At 42.2% G+C, this 22,044-nt stretch overlaps 1 protein-coding gene across 1 annotated transcript in view; it reads left to right on the plus strand.

Moving 5' to 3' along the window:
• Nucleotides 1-20,310, plus strand: part of ABRAXAS2 (abraxas 2, BRISC complex subunit) — a 29,892-nt gene extending 9,582 nt beyond the window's left edge. The window contains exons 3-9 of the mRNA XM_010357611.2: nucleotides 1,136-1,172; nucleotides 3,939-4,005; nucleotides 9,071-9,261; nucleotides 11,283-11,402; nucleotides 11,915-11,999; nucleotides 13,864-13,978; nucleotides 18,152-20,310. Of these exons, the coding sequence (XP_010355913.1) occupies nucleotides 1,136-1,172; nucleotides 3,939-4,005; nucleotides 9,071-9,261; nucleotides 11,283-11,402; nucleotides 11,915-11,999; nucleotides 13,864-13,978; nucleotides 18,152-18,621 (1,085 nt within the window). The 3' untranslated portion in view covers nucleotides 18,622-20,310. The remainder of the gene's footprint in view (nucleotides 1-1,135; nucleotides 1,173-3,938; nucleotides 4,006-9,070; nucleotides 9,262-11,282; nucleotides 11,403-11,914; nucleotides 12,000-13,863; nucleotides 13,979-18,151) is intronic.
• The last annotated feature ends 1,734 nt before the right edge of the window (nucleotides 20,311-22,044 follow it).

Raw genomic sequence — 22,044 nt, forward strand, 5'->3', positions numbered from 1 at the left:
CGGCCTCCCAAAGTGCTGGGACTACAGGCTTGAGCCACCGCACCCGGCCTGTGGTTTCCTTTTAATTGAGTTAAAATTACAGCCTAGAACTCTGAGGCTGTGGTTTTTTAAACAGCAGGTAATGAGCTGCTCTCTAGGAGAATGTGATTAATATAACTGAATGGTCAATTAGTTTCATGGTCTTATAAAGAAACCCAGACCCTAAGCCCCCTGATGAGCTCGAAGAAATTGTTCACTCTACTTAATCACAGCAACTTTTCAGAAGCTGTTACAATCTACCCTGCAGTGATTGTTTCCCTAGGTACTGACCATCTTTGAAAGGATTAATAGACTTCCAGAGTTCCTTCCACTTCAAAACACCTGGCCCAAGTTGTCATGAGTTATTATTGGTTATTAATGGTAGGGTGAGGGTGGTTAAGGCCCTCTGTCCCCAGGCTGTCCTCACACCATTTTTTTTTTTTTTAATGAGACAGAAACTCACTCTGTCGCCCAGGCTGGAGTGCAGTGGTACAATCTCTGCTCACTGCAGCCTCAGCCTCCTGGGTTCAAGCGATTCTCCTGCCTCAGCCTCCCGAGTAGCTGGGATTACAGGCGCCCACCACCATGCCCTGCTAATTTTTGTATTTTTAGTAGAGACGGGGTTTCACCACTTTGGCCAGACTGGTCTTGAACTCCTGACCTAGTGATCCGTCTGCCTCGGCTTCCCAAAGTGCTGGGATTACAGGCGTGAGCCACCGCACCCAGTCACCTCACAGCTTTTATCCCACTTGATTAAATGCTTCCAGTCAGTGGTTGCTTTTTCCTGTGATGCTTTTTTAAATAGATAAGATTGAATAAGGCACATAATAGCTGCATATTCCTGAATAATATCTTTCAGATGTGTGCTCATCATACATGGGCAAATAGAAATAGAACTTTCATTCTGTAGTCTCCTTTATTCTGAGAGTGTGTCACTGAGGGTGAATGTTCAGAGGTCGTGCTGCCTTCACTGGTGTACACGTAGCAACTGTTTGGCAGAGGAAAAAGCTGTCTTTGTTGTCAGAGATTTTGGTTTAAAAAAAAAATCCTGAGCTATTTTATAGTTGCCTATGTCTTATATGATTAACTAAGATGTATTTCCTCTTTCTAATTACAGAAATCCATAACCATCAGCCTTGTTCAAAACTTTTTAGGTAAGCCACATGTAAGCTTTTAGTCCTTATTAAAAGGATTGATTGATGAAAAACTAGTGAATTTTGGCCTGTAGCTGATTGTGGCTGTAAAGTCACAAGGGTACTCAAATCCATGGATTTATTGAGTGCTATGTACACGGCATTGTGTTAGGTTAGGAAAAGGGAAGGGGAGAGTGTCAGTTGTGGCCATAGTGATTTAGAATGGAAGTATTTCCTCTCAGCCTATCAAGGGCTCTTCAATTATAGAGAAAAAAGTTAATCAACATAACATAATTTAATGGATGTTCTTAAGAGGAATAAAAAATGTTTCGTGTTCAACTTTAAAAATGTAAGAAAGGCCGGGCGCGGTGGCTCATGCCTGTAATCCTAGCACTTTGGGATGCTGAGGCGGGTGGATCACGAGGTCAGGAGATTGAGACCATCCTGGCTAACACAGTGAAACCCCGTCTCTACTAAAAATACAAAAAATTAGCCAGGCGTGATGGCGGGCGCCTATAGTCCCAGCTACTCGGGAGGCTGAGGCAGGAGAATGGCGTGAACCAGGAGGCAGAGCTTGTAGTGAGCTGAGATCGCGCCACTGCACTTCCAGCCTGGGCGACAGAGCAAGACTCCATCTCAAAAAAAAAGAAAAAAGTAAGAAAAGGGAGTATAAAACGTTCTTTTGGTGTTCACTGAAGTGAATACAGTAGTCCCTGCTTATCCTCGGGTGATACGTGGCAAGACTCCAGAAATCGTGGATAGTACTAAACCGTATCTATATGTACTATGGTTTTTTCTATATGTACATACCTATCATGAAGTTTCACTTATGAATGAGGCACAGTAAGAGATGATTGAAGTTATGTGAATGTGTCCACTCACTCTCAAATATATTTGAGAGATTGACCAAGGGTAACTGAAACTGGAAAGTGAAACCACAGGTAAGAGGGGGACTACTGTATTCACCATTGCCGTATTATGACCCACTAAAGGACAGGACGAAAAAGAAGTAAGGGGAGAAACGTTCGATAAGGAGAAACCATACAACAGAGAGACATCTGGAGGGAAAGGAGTGAGGAAGAGTAAGTCCAGGGTCTCTTACTCACTGGACTTCCCCTCCAAACCACCACCAGGCCTATGCCTTCTTTCTCAGCCCTAAATCCTTCCACCTGATGACTGGGATCATGATTTCAACTCTGTGTTTCATAAAACTCCCCCAAGACCCAACTTCTTACCCCTTTCCAAAAGCCAGGCCAATACTTTCCTTCTAGCATTGCCCACATGAATACTATCAGAGTTCCTGACCAGCACTTCCTTCCATAACACCAGCCAGCCCTTTCACTTGCCTCTTCCTGCTGTTCCCTGCAGCTTTCACCCTGACCACTCTCCCACTGTCAGGTGGCCCAAAAACCTAGCCCCCTTGCCCACAAACCCCTGGAGACTTGTGTCACATTCACCCTCACACATCCACCCCCACCTATTGATTGCTTCAGAGAATTGTCACCATGCAAGATGACTACCTATAAATGAAGCCATCAGTTGCTGAGAACCTCACCTCTTTGAGATTTACACATAACTGAAAGAGGAATGGGGAAGCAAGATGAGCAGTCAGCAGTTCGTTTGAGAGGAATCTCAGAGTAAGTGAAATTGTTTAGACTCTGGTTCACACATTGCCTCTGGTCTACGAAGGTGTCTGATTTGGTTTTGACTGTCCAGAGCTTCACTAGATGTACCCTGCCTCAGCCTTCTGAGGAATTCATTAAAATACTGTCAGCAAAGCAGTACTAGAACAAGGATTTGAGTTTAAAGAATAGACTCCGTTATTAGAGCCAAAAGAAACCTTAGATAACATCTGTCTATTCCAAACTCCTTATTTTGCAAAAAATGGAATGGAAACCAGGTGAAGTGACTTGCCCCAGATCATACAGTGTGAAACAGAACAGGAGCTGGAGCTCGTGTCACTTGCCTTTCAAGTCAGTGGTTTTGTTTGTTTGTTTGTTTGTTTGTTTGTTTGTTTTTAACCATATCTTGAATTCCTTTCTGTTTTATAAGGCCCCGGCTTATGGTGGTAGGGAAAGAGGTAGAAGTGTGGCTTTCCCAAGCCCACATTCAGTGATAGAGGAGGCCCATGCATCATTATACCTGGATGTACACCACGGGATCCTGGTCATGTTGGTGTATTTTGGAGGTGATTGTATTAGGTTTGAAGCTAGCCAGACCTGGCTTCAAATTCCAGCCCTTCTGTCTACCAGCCCTGTGATTTGGAGGAAGTCACTTGGCCTTGGTGCGTTTATCTACGAAACTGGGAATAAAACTTGTGGAATTGTTGGGTCAAACTAATACCTCCCAGCACTGAGGCAAGAATGGAATGAAACATCCTGAAAAAGTATGCAGCCCAGTGTCTTCTTCCACATCCCACAAATGTTTATTTCCCTTCTTCATTTCTCAGAAAATGAGCTGCTATGTTATCTTTTTTTCATAAGTAATTGATACCTAGAAACAAAGAAAAGATGTCACAGCCATTTGAAACCCCACATTTTATAATTACTTGCTATCAGCACCTCCCACATGTGGAAGTAATATCTCTTGAATGTACCAATCTCTTGAGTATTCTTCGATGCAAAAGGTACCTCATTTCAGAAAAGCATTTAGACTGATTTCTCTTTATGTGCCTATGTAAGGTGAGAAATTAGGTCTTCATTAGGGTTACCACAGACACATGTAGCTCAGCACGTCTATGTCACAAAACTATGTAGTTTTAGTAAAAGATTTTTTTCTCTTAAACAGTTTTTATGACTACGCAAGCAAAGTGAATGAGGAGAGTTTGGACAGGATTCTTAAAGATCGGAGAAAGGTATGTTCTGTTTGTTGCCCAGTGTGATTCTGAAATCGTTCCTTATCTCCCAAAGCTAAAACCAGACAGGAATGTAAAATGGAACAATAAGATTTGATGTTAATATGTAAGAGTTTTGTTAACCTACATAGATTTTTTGATATATTAATAGAAAAAATTTAGATATTTATAGCCTGATACCATTATTATTATATGCCTGTAATCCCAACTACTCGGGAGGCTGAGGCACAAGAATTGCTTGAACTCGGGCGACAGAGGTTGCAGTGAGCTGAGATCGCACCACTGCACTCCAGCCTGGGAGACAGAGCGAGACTCCATCTCAATTTAAAAAAAAAAAAAAAAGGTTGAACACAGATGTTTCTCCAAAAGGTCATATGTTTATTATTTCTATCAGCATCTGCATATGATGTTCTAGTTATGTATAGACTAGGTAAGCAAGTCTGAATACAACTGAAAATAAACCAAAGTTTTCTTGTTGCAGTAGTGACTAATGCCATTTGTAATTTACTGTGTTGTACTATGTATGGGTTTTACTTTTTACCTTGGGATATTAATTCTATAAAAATAGATCCATTACTAACCATTTCTTAAGAAAGAAAGTACCAATAAAAGTTTTCAACTTGTCGCCGGGCACAGTGGCTCATGCCTGTAATCTCAGCACTTTGGGAGGACGAGACAGGAGGATCATGAGGTCAGGAGATCGAGACCATCCTGGCTAACACGGTGAAATCCCATCTCTACTAAAAACACAAAAAATTAGCTGGGTGTGGTGGCAGGCGCCTGTAATCCCAGCTACTTGGGAGGCTGAGGTAGGAGAATGGCGTGAACCCAGGAGGTGGAGCTTGCAGTGAGCCGAGATGGCGCCAGTGCACTCCAGCCTGAGCGACAGAGTGAGACTCCGTCTCAAAAAAGAAAAGGTTTTCAACTTGTCAAGCGGGAAACAAAATGCCTTTGTTTAACAGTGTTAGGAGTAAGTGCAGTTAGATTAAAACAACAGCCTTTCTAATGTACAGGAGGAGGTAAGGATAAAAGGAAGAATAGGAAGTATGGAAGGATAGGTCAGAAGAAAGGCAAATGGCTTTATGCGTGATAGGAAGCTGAGGAGGTGCTCCATTCTGGTAGTCTAACCAAGCTGCCTGCCCAACCAGGAAGGGGTGTTAAAGCAGCCACAGGCATCACATGGTCCAGCACTCTCATATTAGTGAGTTGCCTGGGAACAGACATTCTGGAATCTCTTAGCAGCCTATCCCTCACCTCTCAGATGCTACCTTACACCCTCATTTTTCATATTTTAAATTATGAACCTTTATTATACTTTTTTAAAACACTTTTTATTTATTTTTTTGAGATGGAGTCTGACTCTGTCACTCAGGCTGGAGTGCAGTGGCGCCATCTCGGCTCACTGCCAACTCCGCCTCCCAGGTTCAAGCAATTCTGCCTCAGCCTCCTGAGTAGCTGGGACTATAGGGGTGCGCTACCACACCCGGCTAATTTTTACATTTTTGGTAGAGACGGGGTTTCACCATATTGCCCAGGCTGGTCTCCAACTCAAGTGATCCACCTGCCTCAGCCTCCCAAAGTGTTGGGATTACAGCCATGAGCCACCGCACCCAGCCATGAATCTTAATTATACTTGCTAAAACTAAAATTTGTTCTATACAGATTCTTTTTGGAGCACAATTATCTAGAGCACTCACTACATATTAGAAGTACCAGGAAGTATTTTTTTTAAACAGATTTCAAATTTTTATTTGATTTGATTTTTATTTATTTATTTATTTTGAGATGGGGGTCTCACGCTGTCACCCATGCTGGAGTGCAGTGGCATGATCATGGCTCACTGTAGCCTCGACCTCCCAGGCTCAGGTGATCCTCCCACCTCAGCCCCCCAAGTAGCTGGGACTACAGGCATGCGCCATAACACCTGGCTAATTTTTTGTGTTTTTAGTAGAAACGGGGTTTTGCCATGTTGCTCAGGCTAGTCTCAAAGCCCTGGGCTCAAGCGATCTATTCATCTTGGCCTCCCCAAGTGCTAGGTTTACAGGTGTGAGCCACTGCACCTGGCAGATTTCAAAATTTTAAGTGAGAAAGATGAGTAATGGCCTTGAACAGGAAATTCACAAAAGAAATCGACTGGGCGCGGTGGCTCATGCCTGTAATCCCAGCATTTGGGGAGGCTGAGGCTGGTGCGTCACAAGGTCAGGAGATCGAGACCATCCTGGCTAACATGGTGAAACCCCATCTCTACGAAAAATACAAAAAATTAGCCAGGCGTGGTGGCATGCGCCTGTTGTCCCAGGTACTTGGGAGGCTGAGGCATGAGAATTGCTTGAACCTAGGAGGTGGAGGTTGCTGTGAGCCAAGATCATGCCACTGCTCTCCAGCCTGGGCAACAGAGCAAGACTCCATCTCAAAAACCAAAAAAAAAAAAGGGCAGCTAGGAAAAAAAATGAAATAAAATAGTTCAAATTGGCATAACTGAAAAGCACTGTTATTCATCCAATAGCCACTTGAAAGATTCTATTAGTCAATGAGTATTTCATGAAAACAGCCAGTGTGCTGAGCACCGTTCAGGTCTTTGCAGGAAGGCGGGGGAAGTGTGGGGCATGCCTGAGGTCTACTGAGTAGGTAATTCCAACATTCCAAATAGGAGTTGGGTACGGTGTATTGAATCTTAGAATGAAATGTGCCGTGTTCACATACATCAATAGCTCTATCTAATTGTATCCACATTTTCTTGAAATGAAAACTACTTTTACCTTTTTTGTGGCCACTATCATGTCTAATGTAGAATGTGAAAGTTAGTGTTGCCCAGTGGAAAGAGGCAGGCATCTTGATTCCACATCTTGGCTGTCACTCATGAGCTCTGTAACTTTGGACAAAACATCTCTTCTATAAGATTATATACTGAGGCCAGACACAGTGGCTCATGCCTGTTATCCCAGCACTTTAGGAGGCTGAGGCAGATGGACCACTTGAGGTCAGAAGTTCAAGACCCACCTGGCAAACATGGCGAAACCTCATGTCTACTAAAAATACAAAAATTAGCTGGGCGTGGTGGCGCATGCCTGTGATACCAGCTGCTCGGGAGGCTGAAGCAGGAGAATCACTTGAACCCAGGAGGTGGAGGTTGTCATGAGCCAAGATCGTGCCACTGCACTCCAGCCTGGGCAACAGAGCAAGACTCTGTCTCGGAAAAAAAAAAAAAAAAAAAAGATTATACACTGAAAGAAAAGCTTGGGTTTTCTTTTTATTTGAGGAATATCAGAATTAATTGCTTTAATCTATGGGAGGATTTGTTTTATGTTCAGTAGTACTCCTTGAGTCGGGAACTATTGTTTATTTCTTTGTTCTCTGTGGTTCTTTGCATGTGATATGAACTCAATGGAGAAAACATTATTCACTTAGAGTGGTGTAATTAGTGAAAATATTTGTGACATAGCTAGCCTCAGCAAAAGTTGACTTACTTTCTACATGAAAGTGTCAAAACAATCTCAATTTACTGTTAATTTTAATTTTAATGTGACACTAATAGATTTAAACTACCTTTACTTCTTTTTTTTTTTTTTTTTTTTTGAGACGGAGTCTCGCTCTGTCGCCCAGGCTGGAGTGCAGGGGCCGGATCTCAGCTCACTGCAAGCTCCGCCTCCCGGGTTCACGCCATTCTCCTGCCTCAGCCTCCCGAGTAGCTGGGACTACAGGCGCCCGCCAGGTCACCCGGCTAGTTTTTTGTATTTTTAGTAGAGACGGGGTTTCACCATGTTAGCCAGGATGGTCTTGATCTCCTGACCTCGTGATCCGCCCGTCTCGGCCTCCCAAAGTGCTGGGATTACAGGCTTGAGCCACCGCGCCCGGCCTACCTTTACTTCTTAAAACAAGATTTTAGCCCAGAGTTGGTTTCAAAGAAGGAAGCTGTATGAACATTGATCTTCTAGGCCGGGCGCGGTGGCTCAAGCCTGTAATCCCAGCACTTTGGGAGGCCTAGATGGGCGGATCACGAGGTCAGGAGATCAAGACCATCCTGGCTAACACGGTGAAACCTTGTCTCTACTAAAAATACAAAAACTACCCGGGCGAGGTGGCGGGCACCTGTAGTCCCAGCTACTCAGGAGGCTGAGGCAGGAGAATGGCGTAAATCCGGGAGGTGGAGCTTGCAGTGAGCTCAGTTCCAGCCACTGCACTCCAGCCCCGGCGACAGAGTGAGACTCCGCCTCAAAAAAAAAAAAAAAAAGAAAAAGAAAATTGATCTTCTAATAAATAATTAAATGTTTTGACAACAGATGTTTTTAAATTTCAATATGCAAAATAAAAATTCAGAAACTTACTTAAATTCAGATTCCTGGCTCTGTCTTGGGAGGTTCTGATTCTGCAGATTTGGGTGGGGCCCAGGAATCTGCACTTTAGCAGTCTTTCAGATATCCCTGAAGTCATCTGTCTTCCTGATGACCAACAAATCACATTATGAGTATTCTTCTAGAAAGCATAACAGTTTCATCAGCCAGTTTAGTTATGCTGTAGTAAGAGCTAACAAAGCCAAACTTTTAAAATAATTTTATTGAGGTAAAATTGACATATAATACATATTTCAAATGTATACTCTTAGAAGTTTGATGTATGTGTAAACTTGTGAAACCATCACCATACTAAGATAACGAGCATCTCTATCACCTACAAAAGCTTCCTCATGCCTTTCCAGTCCTGCCTTCTCCCCCGATTCCTGTTAACCACTGATCTGCTTTATGTCACTGTAGATTAGTTTTCATTTTCTAGCATTTTGTATACATAGAACCCTATAACCTATATTTGTTTTAGTGAGGAGGTGTCTAGCTTCTTTCACTCAGCATAGTTATTTTGGGACTCATTCGTGTTCTTCTTACTAAGCAGGATCCAGTGTATGTCGGAGCCAGTCTGTTTATCCTGCTCCTGCTGATGGACACCTGGGTTGTTTCAGTGTGGGGCTTTAGCATGTAAAGCTTCTGTGAACATTTGTACATTTGTGTGTGTATGGATACATTCGGAATTAAATTTGTAAGATTTCATGCAACTCTTCACACTTTTCTTTCAGAAAGTCATTGGGTGGTACAGATTCCGGCGCAACACACAGCAGCAGATGTCCTACAGAGAGCAGGTTCTTCACAAGCAGCTCACCCGCATCCTCGGTGTGCCCGACCTCGTCTTTCTTCTCTTCAGCTTCATCTCCACGGCCAACAATTCCACTCATGCTTTAGAATACGTGCTCTTTAGACCAAATAGAAGGTAAAGCTTTCTTTTCCATCTGTCTCACATATAAGAAGGATGTTGGGACCAGGCGCGATGGCTCATGCCTGTAATCCCAGCACTTTGGGAGGCCGAGGTGGGCAGATCATGAGGTCAAGAGATCGAGACCATCCTGGCCAACATGGTGAAACCCCATCTCTGCTAAAAATTCAAAAATTAGCTGGGTGTGGTGGCATGTGCCTGTATTCCCAACTACTCAGGAGGCTGAGGCAGAATCGCTTGAACTTGGAGGCGGAGGTTGCAGTGAGCTGAGATCGTGCCACTGCACTCCTGCCTGGCAACAGAACAAGAATTCATCTCAAAAAAAAAAAAAGAGGATGGACGTTGGTACAAGTCATTGAGATTCATGACTTTGAAAATGTGCATTATAGTGCATTTTATGCTTTTGTTTTGTTTTGTTTTGTTTTTCTTTTTTTTGAGACAGAGTCCAGCTCTGTCACTCAGGCTGGAGTGCAGTGGCATGATCTCAGCAGCTCACTGCAACCTCTGCTTCCCGGGTTCAAGCGATTCTCTTGCCTCAGCCTCTCCAGTAGCTGGGATTACAGGCACACACTACCATGCTGGCTAATTTTTTTGTATTTTTAGTAGAGACAGGGTTTGACATGTTGGCCAGTCTGGTTTTGAACTCCTGACCTCAGGTGATCCACCTGCCTCAGCCTCCCAAAATTTTATGCATCTTTAAATAAAAACGTATTCTCTTTAGCTCTTTTTGTGGTTACAGAAGGTATTTTTCTTGTCAGTTATTTACATAAAATTGTTTTTGGATCAAGAAGCATTAATAAGATGTGTTTATTATGCATAAATTCTTATAAGGAATAAATAGCTGGAAATCATCATTTGCTTTTCCATAATCCACTGTGTGGAAATGCAGTTTTATTGCTGTGGAAGTCTGATTATAATTTTGAAACATAAATTTCAAATACAAAATTGTGAAATTGATCCACCTGCTGGTTAATAAGGGTTTTGCATTGTGAACTTGTTAAAGCAAAAAAAAAAAAAAAAACCCATATGATTATACGATCATCTTGTCTGTTTGAAAACAGCAGAATGGTTTCCCTCTGGAAGTTTATTTGTTGTAGAATAAATTAAATTGACATCAGTGAAAATAATTGTTAATTGTTAAAAAGGTTTTTATAAGATTTCATTACATAATCTGTAGGTATTTCTTGAGCGCTTACAAGAGGCTCAGCACTGTTTCAGTCACTGTGGGTATATGAAAGATGTGTAAGGCATGACCTCTGCTCTCAAGGAGTTGATAAGCAAGGTTCTACTTTATAGGAGGGGAAAACATTACTAACTCATGTATCCTTGGGTTATCTGTAGAAGGAGGTGCTCCATGAGACCTTCCTGTTAGTTTACCAATGTCAGTCAGCAACTAAGACTCCTATCACCAAGCCCCACTCTTTTTTTAGTTAATTAATTTTATTTATTTTAATTTTATTATTATTATTATTTAGAGATAGGGTCTTGCTCTGTCACCCAGGCTGGAGTACAGTGGCACTATCATAGTTCATTGTAACCTTGAACTCCTGATCCTGTCACCTTGGCCTCTTAAGTAGCTGGGACTGTAGGCACATGCCACCACACATGCCCTTTTTAAAGAATTATTCACTTATTTATTTATTTAGAGATAGTCTCGCTCTGTCGCCCAGGCTGGAGTGCAGTGGCACAATCTTGGCTCATTGCATCCTCTGCCTCCTGGGTTCAAGTGATTCTCCTGCCTCAACCTCCAGAGTAGCTGGGACTACAGGTGTGCACCACCATGCCCAGCTAATTTTTTTTTCATTTTTAGTAGAGACAGGGTTTCACCATGTTGGCCAGGCTGGTCTTGTTCTCGAACTTCTGACCTCAGGTGATCTGCCCACCTCAGCCTCCCAAAGTGCTGAGATTATAGGTGTGAGCCACCACACCTAGCCCTTTTTTTTTTTAAACTGTCAATCTCACTTGAATATGATAGAATGGCACATTTAACATGATCTCTTTCTGAATTTTTCCCATAGGTATAATCAAAGGATATCACTTGCTATTCCCAATCTAGGAAATACTAGCCAGCAAGAGTACAAAGTATCTTCAGTGCCAAATACTTCTCAGAGTTATGCCAAAGTGATTAAAGAACATGGGTAAGTTGAAAGGTAAAGTGCTAGTTTTTTCTTTTCTCAGCAATATTTCTTTTGTTAATAACATTTAAAAGGTGTATGGAAAAATGTAAAACCAAGTTTGATATGATTAAAACTAAAGAATACAGTAAGGTAATTGTCTAGATACCACCAGCATGCATCAAAATTTTGTTCTTGTTGAAAAGAGAATTTACTTTTATGAATTTTTAAAATCATTTACCACAATAGTTTTTGTAATTGATACAAAAGTTTTGGATAGAGTATTATTTCTGAGGTTCTAAAACCTAAACATAGTCACTGAAAAATACATAGCTTTTTATTATTTTTTAAATGATCTTGGTAACATGGATTTTTAAAATTGCCGTAATTCTTGTGGTATGAGCATTATTCCTTAAACACTGTCACCTTGGAGTCACAGCATTTAAACAATAAAGTGGAAGAGATAGGAAAAATGCCTTTCCATTTCACAGCGGTTATGGTAACCTTGTGACATCTTTTTTCTGTTTGCCTTCTAGTACTGACTTTTTTGACAAGGATGGAGTAATGAAAGATATCAGGGCGATTTATCAGGTTTACAATGCACTTCAGGAGAAAGTTCAGGTAACTGATTTATTTATTAGTTTTCATCTTATTTGTCTTGCCCAGAAGTTTTTAATTCTACTTTAATTTTTAATTATCTTCCAACTGACAGATAGAGTTAGGATCCGAAAGTCAGAATCTGCTTTCCCAGAACAGACTCAAACTGTGGAATAATGGTTCGTGCTGTCTTGCAGAAGCCCAGCTCACTCACTCTGTGCCTGAAGTAGATTGTTAATGCTACTGTTTCAAATACTTACGGCCCCATTTGTGATAGTAGTTTTTCTAGGAAAATGTAGAAAGGCTTGCTAAGAACACAGCTATCTCCATCAGTTGTATTCTAAGTAGAGACAATATCAAAAGGCACCCATAACTGGTTGCAGCTCTGCTTCTTCATCCTCGTTCACTCATTTTGCCCCCAGCTGCCTCCCTGAAATGGGAGGATCTCGGCACAGCCTGTTCATTCCTAGTCATTTATGCAACAGGCATCGATGGAAACATCTCCTGTGAGCCAACTACTGAGCTAGATGCTAACGATACTTTCCCACATTCTTTTCATCATCCCCGCTGTCTTCTTAGGAGTAGTTTGCTCTAAAATCTAAGAACAGAAGAGCCTTTGAACTTGCCTTTGAGTACAGCAAAGAAAGTGGTAAAGTTGATGAAGCTTTCAAGATCCAGAGAAAGGCCTGACTTTAACGAAAAAGGCTTTGGCCAGGCATGGTGGCTCACACCTGTTATCCCAGCACTTTGGGAGGCCTAGGCAAGAGGATCTCTCAAGCCAAGGGGTTCGAAATCAGCCTGGGCAACATAATGAGACCCCATTTCTACAAAATAGTTAAAAATTAGCCAGGTGTGGCAGCATGCACCTGTAGTCCTCTGCTACTTGGGAAGCTGAGGAAGGAGGATTGCTTGAGCCCAGGAGGTCAAGGCTGCAGTGAGCTACGATTGTGCCACTGCACTCCAGCCCAGGTGACAGAGTGAGACCCCATCTCTAAAATATAAAAATAAAAAGGATGAAGGCCTCAGTGAGTAGAAAGAGGAATGAAGGCAGATACTGAAAAAGAGGAAAACAGGCTGAGTTCAGCCCGGGGCAAAAGGAGAAGCATACAAGAGCCATTTCCAGTCTAGTGCTCCCAACTAGGGTCACTGTGCACCTACCAGTATAGGGAGCTTTATACAGACTCACTGATAACCAGCCTACTTTCTGGAAGCTTCTGGTATTTCTGCTATGGAAGGAACGTGCAGTGGAAAATAGCTTTTTGTCCTGAATTCATGACCATGCCCTTTTCGGAATATCAGCACTGGCCAAAAGTGGCTGTTATATTTCATTGTTGATTGAATAAGGCCTGCTTTGAAAATGCCACCAAATCACATAGAGTTTTCTCAGGATTATAAATAGCTACATTGCACAGATGCAGTCTCAAATAACTATCTTTTATTAAACCTTGACTTTGAAACTTTTTTCAACTTTTCTTTATAAATATTTTGTTAAATTGTCTTATCTGATTTTTTGAATGTTGGTGATAAAAGTTGAAAGCATCTTATTCCTGTCTTATCTTTTGTTCTTCCTTTGTATGCTAAACTGGTACCAAGAGTTGCCTTTTCATTTCAATAAAAATGATTAATGAAAGGAAAGAGTAAATCTTTCCTATCTTACCCTTACTGGTCAAGAATCTATAAGCTAAATAGCATAATCACCTTAAAATTAAAGCAAACCAGTGAATAGCAACAATTCTAGTCTTTTGGGCTTTCTTGATTTTGTTCTGCCTTATGTGGCTGCTTTTTAACTCAATACACCATGTGGACTTTTCCTGGAGTTGTAATCAGCGCTGAATTTATGGGATGCCTGTGCTTGAGCTTGAAGCTAACCTTGTCGTTTTTTCCTCAGGCAGTGTGTGCAGATGTTGAAAAGAGTGAGCGAGTTGTTGAATCTTGTCAGGCGGAAGTGAACAAATTAAGAAGACAAATCACTCAGAGGAAAAATGAAAAGGAACAAGAAAGAAGTAAGTTTCTTATTAATTTTACCGTTCAGTATCAGGGAAATGTTGTTTTAAACATCAGATTATATTATACAATAAATGATATGCCTCTTTCTGTGCTCATCAAGTCTCAGATTAGCCTGGCTGGGGCAGAGTAGTCTCTTGTTCAGCTTCTCTGGAGGGCAAGTGCTGTTTTTCATAGTAGCCCCCTCAATTCTCTGACACTTGAAGAAAAAGAAGACCAAAGGTAGAAAAGCTGAAGTGGAAATTAGAATAAATCCCAAGAAGTGATTGATACAGATTTGTGTATATATTGACAGTCGGATCTAGTTACAGTGAATGTGGTGGTTGTTACTTAGTTAACCCTGCATGCCCAGCAGGTAGGCACTGTGTCCTGTTTTTTTTTTTTTTTTTTTTAGACGGAGTCTCCCTCTGTCATCCAGGTTGGAGTCAGTGGCGTGATCTTGGCTCACTGCAACCTCCACCTTCTGGTTTCAAGTGATTCTCCTGTCTTAGTCTCCTGAGTAGCTGGGACTATAGGTGCCCGCCACCATGCCCAGCTAATTGTTTTTTTTTTGTTGTTTTTTCAGTAGAGACGGGGTTTCACCATGTTGGCCAGGCTGGTCTCAGCCTCAGGTGATCCATCCCCCTCGGCCTCCCAAAGTACTGGGATTACAGGCGTGAGCCACCGAACCCAGCCTGTGTCTTGTCTTAATATAGCCTCATAGAGGAGCTACCAAATACTCTTTTAGCTTTATGTTCGGTCATAGTAAAAGTTTTAAATGTCTAATTTTGGTAACCATGGATGAATACACACCATTAGGCTAAGAAACAAACTGAATGAGAATTAGGCCCATGAACCTAGTAATTCCAGCATAACAGCCATGTTTGCTGTAACACCACCAGAATTATTATCTGTATGTAAAATTTATAAACATATGGCAGATAACATCAAGTGTAAAAGATAAGGTTAGGGCTAAACTTTTCTAATTTAATAAGAATATATATAATCCAGTTAAAATGTAATTCATGTTTTCAGGCAAATATAACAGTCTGATTTACTGTTACATTTTTCTAGAAATAATCAGAAATATAGATAGGGCCGGGCGCAGTGGCTCACGCCTGTAATCCCAGCACTTGGGGAGGCCGAGGCGGGCAGATCACCTGAGGTCAGGAGTTCGACTAGCCTAGCCAATGTGGTGATACCTCGTCTCTACTAAAAATACAAAAATTAGCCGGTCATGATGGCGTGCACTTGGCAGAAGAATTGCTTGAACCTGGGAGGTGGAGGTAGCAGTGAGCCAAGATCACACCACTGCACTCCAGACTGGGCGACACAGTGAGACTGTCTCAAAAAAAACACAACAAAATAGAGGCTGGGCATGCTGGCTCATGCCTGTAATCCCAGCACTTTGGGAGACCAAAGCGGGCGGATCATGAACTCAGGAGTTTGAGACCAGCCTAGCCAACATGGTGAAATCCCATCTCTACTAAAAATACAAAAATTAGCTGGGCATGGTGGCAGCCACCTGTAATCCCAGCTACTCGGGAGGCTGAAGCAGGAGAATCGTTTGAACCCAGGAGGCGGAGGTTGCAGTGAGCCAAGATCACGCCACTGCACTCCAGCCTGGGCCACAGGGCGAGACTCTATCTCAGAAAAAAGAAAGAAAGAAATACAGATAGGAATTTTTATTTTCATTTTTTAGAGATGAAGTCTCACTCTGTTGCCCAGGCTGGTCTCAAACTCCTGAGCTTTAAACGATCTTCTTGCCTCAGGCTCCCAAAGTGCTGGGATTACAGGTGTGAGCCACTATGCCCAGCCAAAATAGGAATTTAAAGTAGTTAAGTCAGCAAAAGTAAAATAATTGAATAAATTACAGTATGTTATAAATATGTATAACTATAATTTGTCAATTTACAGTTATAAATTTTATTTAAATTATGGTATATATATGTATGATGGAATATTATACAGCCATTGAAGTGAATTTGAGTTAATGCCCAATATATTATTTTATTTTATTTTTTCTTTTTGAGACAGAGTCTTCCTCTGTCAGCCAGGCTGGAGTGCAGTGGCTCAGCTCACTGCAAGCTCTGCCTCCTGGGTTCATGCCATTCTCCTGCCTCAACCTCCCGAGTAGCTGGAATTATAGGCACCCGCCACCACGCCTGGCTTAATTTTTCTGTATTTTTAGTAAAGAGGGGGTTTCACCACGGTAGCCAGGGTGGTCTCGATCTCCTGACCTCATGACCCACCCGCCTCGGCCTCCCAAAGTGCCGGGATTACAGGCGTGAGCCACCGCGCCTGGCCCCAATATATAATTTTAAGTAAAAAAACTAGACTGGGCACGGTGGCTCACACCTGTAATCCCAGCACTTTGGGAGGCTGAGGCGGGCAGATCACGAGGTCAGGAGATCGAGACCATCCTGGCTAACACGGTGAAACCTCGTCTCTACTAAAAATACAAAAAATTAGCCGGGTGTGGTGGCGTGGTGGCAGGCGCCTGTAGTCCCAGCTACTCGGGAGGCTGAAGCAGGAGAATGGCGTGAACCCGGGAGGCAGAGCTTGCAGTGAGCCGAGATAGCGCCAGTGTACTCCAGCATGGGCGACAGAGTGAGACTCCGTCTCAAAAAACAAAAAAAACTAGGCCAGCCGTGGTGGCTCACGCCTGTAATCCCAGCCCTTTGGGAGGCCGAGGCAGGTGGATCACTTGCACCCAGGAGTTCAAGACCAGCCTGGGCAACATGGCAAACCCTGTCTCTACTTAAAAAAAAAAGAAAAGAAAAAAAGCCAGGTGTGGTGGCATGCACTCTAGTCTGAGCTCCTTGGGAGGCTGAGGTGGGAGAATCACCTGAGCCCGAGAGGTCAAGGCTACAGTGAGCCATGATTGTGTCACTGCACTCCAGCCTGGGCGACAGAGTGAGACCCTACCTCAACAAACCAAAACTAGGGTATGAAACAGTATAAACCAGGTGATGTCAGCCATGTTTTAATCCATGTGTACAGACAAGCACTCAAAGCTGGATAACAAAACCGAGTTCAGCAAGGATTAGTGACTTCTGTAACACAGCAAGGAAGTGAGGGCCTGATACTTACAATTTAGGTCTCTTCGCTTGAAATCCTGTGCCCTTTTCATCCTGACAATGTTATTGGGATGATGGAATTGTGGGCAGCTTTTATTTTCTTTCTTCCTTGCTTTTTTTTTTTTGAGACGGAGTCTCGCTCTCTCGCCCAGGCTGGGGTGCAGTGGCCGGATCTCAGCTCACGGCAAGCTCCGCCTCCCGGGTTCACGCCATTCTCCTGCCTCAGCCTCCCGAGTAGCTGGGACTACAGGCGCCCACCACCTCGCCCGGCTAGTTTTTTGTATTTTTTTTTAGTAGAGACGGGGTTTCACCGGGTTAGCCAGGATGGTCTCGATCTCCTGACCTCGTGATCCGCCCGTCTCGGCCTCCCAAAGTGCTGGGATTACAGGCTTGAGCCACCGCGCCCGGCCTCTTTCTTCCTTTCTAAATAAATAGTGTACGAGTGTGTATCAGTTTTATAATACTTTTAAAAAATTTAAATGTTACCTACAAAAACTTTCAAGACTATATGGACTATGTGGGTTCTTTCACAGCATTAATAAAAATCGAGTAAAGCTGTGGTTCAGTACCTACTTAACATAGGGTTTTTAAAGTTTTAAGGTGTATAAGTGTATTATGACAGGTAGCTATAAAGAAATCGGTTTTTTGATAGGAGGCTGCCAAAGAAAGAATCTCTCACATTTCCATTCCGTGGACAGGACGTTTCCATTTCAACCTTTGGGCCCCACAGCGTGACACAGCAAGCCCCACGCCAGGGAACCGGCACAGGGTGTGGAGCGGCAGAGCCTGCATTCTGAGTCTCAGGCCCACTTCCAGCTGTCCCCTTAGCCACATCACCTCACCTTTCAGAACTCTGGTTTCTTTGCATCTATAATGGAAACAGTAATCATAACGATAATGATAACACCAGAAATTTGTCATGGCCTTAAATGAATTAATGTGTAGGGAAATATATTGTAAATTATCAAGTACTATGCAATTGTAAAATAATTAATAGTAACAGCTTCATTGCCTCACTGCTGTTTTCCGGAACATTCGGGTTGACCATGTTATATATTGAGATGAAAAGCTGTGAGAATCTAGAAAGTGTTAGAATATTCTTTTTTCATCCAGGATTGCAGCAGGCAGTGTTAAGCAGACAGATGCCGTCTGAAAGTTTGGACCCGACATTCAGTCCTCGGATGCCCTCTTCTGGGTTTGCAGCTGAAGGTAGAAGTACACTTGGAGATGCAGAGGCCTCTGATCCTCCTCCCCCCTATTCTGATTTTCACCCAAACAATCAAGAAAGTACTTTGAGCCACTCTCGCATGGAAAGGAGTGTCTTTATGCCTCGACCTCAAGCTGTGGGCTCTTCCAGTTATGCTTCCACCAGTGCCGGACTGAAGTATCCTGGAAGTGGGGCTGACCTTCCTCCTCCCCAAAGAGCAGCTGGAGACAGTGGCGAGGATTCAGACGACAGTGATTATGAAAATTTGATTGACCCTACAGAGCCTTCTAATAGTGAATACTCACATTCGAAAGATTCTCGACCCGTGACACATCCCGACGAGGACCCCAGGAACACTCAGACCTCCCAGATTTAACTAAACAAAAGAACTCTCCACCTAGCACTGTTTTTCTTCATTGCTTACTGAGAGGGTTTTTGAGAACTTAATCTGGGGGAACTGCTTTCTCAGATACCTTGACTCCCAAGAAGAGAGTCCTTGTGCACAGAACCTGTGGGAGGCTCCATCCGTGGGTCTTTTCCTTTGGATACAGTGTGCAAGCTTCATGGCAGAATCATTAAGATAATCAAATTGTCCTAATTCTGGTGCGATTCATGGATGTACTGGTAAATTTAGGCAAAGTGAAACTTATCAGCGTAGTTTCTGTTCTTTAAAATAAATTGGAAATTAGAGACTAAGCACAATTAGTCTATAAATGTTCTATAAATCAAAAACTTACCTCTTGCACTATCATGCCTTGAAATTTACTTTTTCAAAGGGAAACAAGTTTAGCAGCAGCCTTCAAAGAACTTCTTTCTATGATGAGCCAAATTCATCTTTGCCAGAAAAGAAATTTTGATAATTCCAAGAAACCTGATTGGAACAAATCAGATATACCTTCTCTTGTCTGCATGACTTTGTGAGATAAAAGAGAGGGCTTTCAACTCTTTTCTACTAGCTTGATATGTATTATCACTTAAAATGGTTGCCTTTAAAAAAAAAAAGTAGAGATACTAATTACCAGTAAGTAATCATCCAAATAAATATGTCATAAAATAAATTAATTATTTTTTTCTTGATGGATTACAGTGACTACTGTGTTGCACTGGCACCTATGGTCTCTGTTCTGGAATCTTAGAGGACACACAGCAGTGGAGAATAGAAGGAGTGAGTTTTATAATGAACAGATTCCAGACACGGTAGGTTTAGCTGAGTTCATACAGAGGAGATATAACTCATTTAGATCTTCTGACAAATCCTAGTGTTAGTTTTATTTGTGGAGGAAAGACATTTAATAATAAACTGTTTGGGAATCTTGGTGAATAAAGATTCATTTTCAAGCTGAATAACCATACTTATTTTAAGTTGCCCTTTAGGGAATAATTGCGATATGTGTAGAGACTCTCTTGGGATGCACTTATATTTTTATTTAATGACTACTTGTTTTCTAGTTTCGCCCACAACGTGTGAAACCACTAAGACATTCAGGAGCATGTTGGGCTTCTGGTTTGGAAACTACAAGACCCGCCATTTATGACAAGGACAGCCAAGAGGTTAATACTTGGAGTTTAACTGCCTTTCCTTTGAACTAGTTAAAACCTCTAAGAATAAGGAAGTTGTTGGAGAGGCTTAAAATCTGGGTTCTGAAAAAGTAGTTTCAGTTTATAGGATAGACATTTACTCACTGAGCTCCAGTTCCAGTACTAAATTAGACAGTATCACATAGACCGAAAATGAAACGCTAGAACTGCCGTTCTTTGGATCGCCCCTCTATGGGGGTCTGTCTTTTAACTACTCTTCTGGTTTTGTTGGCCTTACACCACTGCCATTTGATTTAAAACACTGCAGACCACTTTATCTGCAAATGTGTTCCAGTTTTTATCAGCTACCTACTACGCAGCTCCAGCGCCAGTGTGAATTTATTTTTTTTAAGTGCCATTACCATCTCCTCTGTTCAGATTTTGACATTCAGGAAAATATTTTTATTTTGATGCCATACTGAAATCTACAATGTATATCTGACAAAGCAGTTAAATGTGACAATAAAAAACTTATTTAATCATGGTACTATTGTTTTAATGTCTGTATCAGCACCGGACAAGGCCTTTCCTCAGTGTACTCATTCTGGCAATTAATAATGGACTTAAAAGAGTTTTTTAAAGGGCATTAAAACTCATCTCCATACAAAGTTTTTGTCAGGCTGCTTTCAGGAGACATCCAGGAACACAACTTGCTCAAATGTTTCTGTGATTTTCAGGAGTTTCTGTTTCCAAAATGTTTCTGTTGATTTCTTGTTACCTATAGAACTAAGTATCAGTTGAGTATAAAATTGAGTCTTGGAGAGGTCCTCACAAGGCATCTTCCACAGAGGAACTGATCTTGTTTAAAGTGACCCCTCAGCCTGGATCCCCTAATAATGGAGACACTGTAGAACTTGCTGCCTGAGCGCATCTTAGGAATCATGAGATCACTTTAGAACAAGGGTCGGCTGGCTAACAAGTGTATTCTGGATTCTGAGGGAGCCATTCCTGTTGGGTGACGTATCTCTTCCAAAATGCAAGGGGAGAGTGTTTCCAGCAGGGTTTTAACGTGTGAATTACAGCCTTTTAGGGTTCTACTTGACATCTCCAAGAATTTGGAGAAAAGAAAACTGGATTCTTTTTACTTACTTCGAAGTCTGGAAATGCCCGGTTACATGTTGTAATTGGTTTTTCTGGAGTAAAATCAAAACAGAAATCTCATCCCCAAATATTCAGGATACATATTTTTTTTTTTTTTTTTTTTTTTTTGAGACGGAGTCTCGCTCTGTCGCCCAGGCTGGAGTGCAGTGGCCGGATCTCAGCTCACTGCAAGCTCCGCCTCCCGGGTTCACGCCATTCTCCTGCCTCAGCCTCCCGAGTAGCTGGGACTACAGGCGTCCGCCAGGTCGCCCGGCTAGTTTTTTGTATTTTTAGTAGAGACGGGGTTTCACTGTGTTCGCCAGGATGGTCTCGATCTCCTGACCTTGTGATCCGCCTGTCTCGGCCTCCCAAAGTGCTGGGATTACAGGCTTGAGCCACCGCGCCCGGCCTGATACATATTTTTTTTTAATTGCAGACACAGTGGGGCATTGACCGTAACTGCTTTAACAAAAATATTTAAATTTTCTTGTCAGTGTGTTTAAGGAGGTAAAAAGAATCTGGGATGATGTAAAATAAGAATACAGTGGAAATAACTAATGGTTATTAACTGTGTTCTGGGTCTGACTTGCCTTGGCTGTAGGTTTCATTTCAGTTACTGAAAAATCTTCCTTTTTTCATTAGGATCTGCTTCATCCTTTCCCATAGGAAACCTGAATTCCGCCAGACAGGCAGGAAGCCTGAAGGCAAATGGATTCGTAAATGTAGTGCTAATAAATAATGGAAAGTGTTTACTTTTCAACTTTATGACAAACAGATTTCGGAAAAGTTCTGGGATTTAGCTTAGCTGTCTTCCGTTTATACAGTGATCTTTGTAATGTCCTAAATAAGGCGAGTCCGGACATAGAGTACCTCTAAACTGGGTTACTCTAGGGTTCTTCTGATTCCTAGAGATGGGGGGAGGAGTACCTTCCAGCAGTGAGGCTTTGTAACATCTGCAAGCAAATGTCCCTCTGGATGCCAGATGTGACGTGGTCCAGAATGTAGTGCTTAACAAAAGAAAGCTCATTGCAGCATATTTCTAATAGCAAAAACCTGGAAGTGACATTAATGCTAATGTAGGGGAATGGCTAAATTTTGATACACTCCAGAAGAAACAGTCTTTGCAGCCATTAACAATATT

The sequence above is a fragment of the Rhinopithecus roxellana genome, chromosome 11, assembly GCF_007565055.1.
Source record: "Rhinopithecus roxellana isolate Shanxi Qingling chromosome 11, ASM756505v1, whole genome shotgun sequence".
Taxonomy (NCBI): Eukaryota; Metazoa; Chordata; class Mammalia; order Primates; family Cercopithecidae; genus Rhinopithecus; species Rhinopithecus roxellana.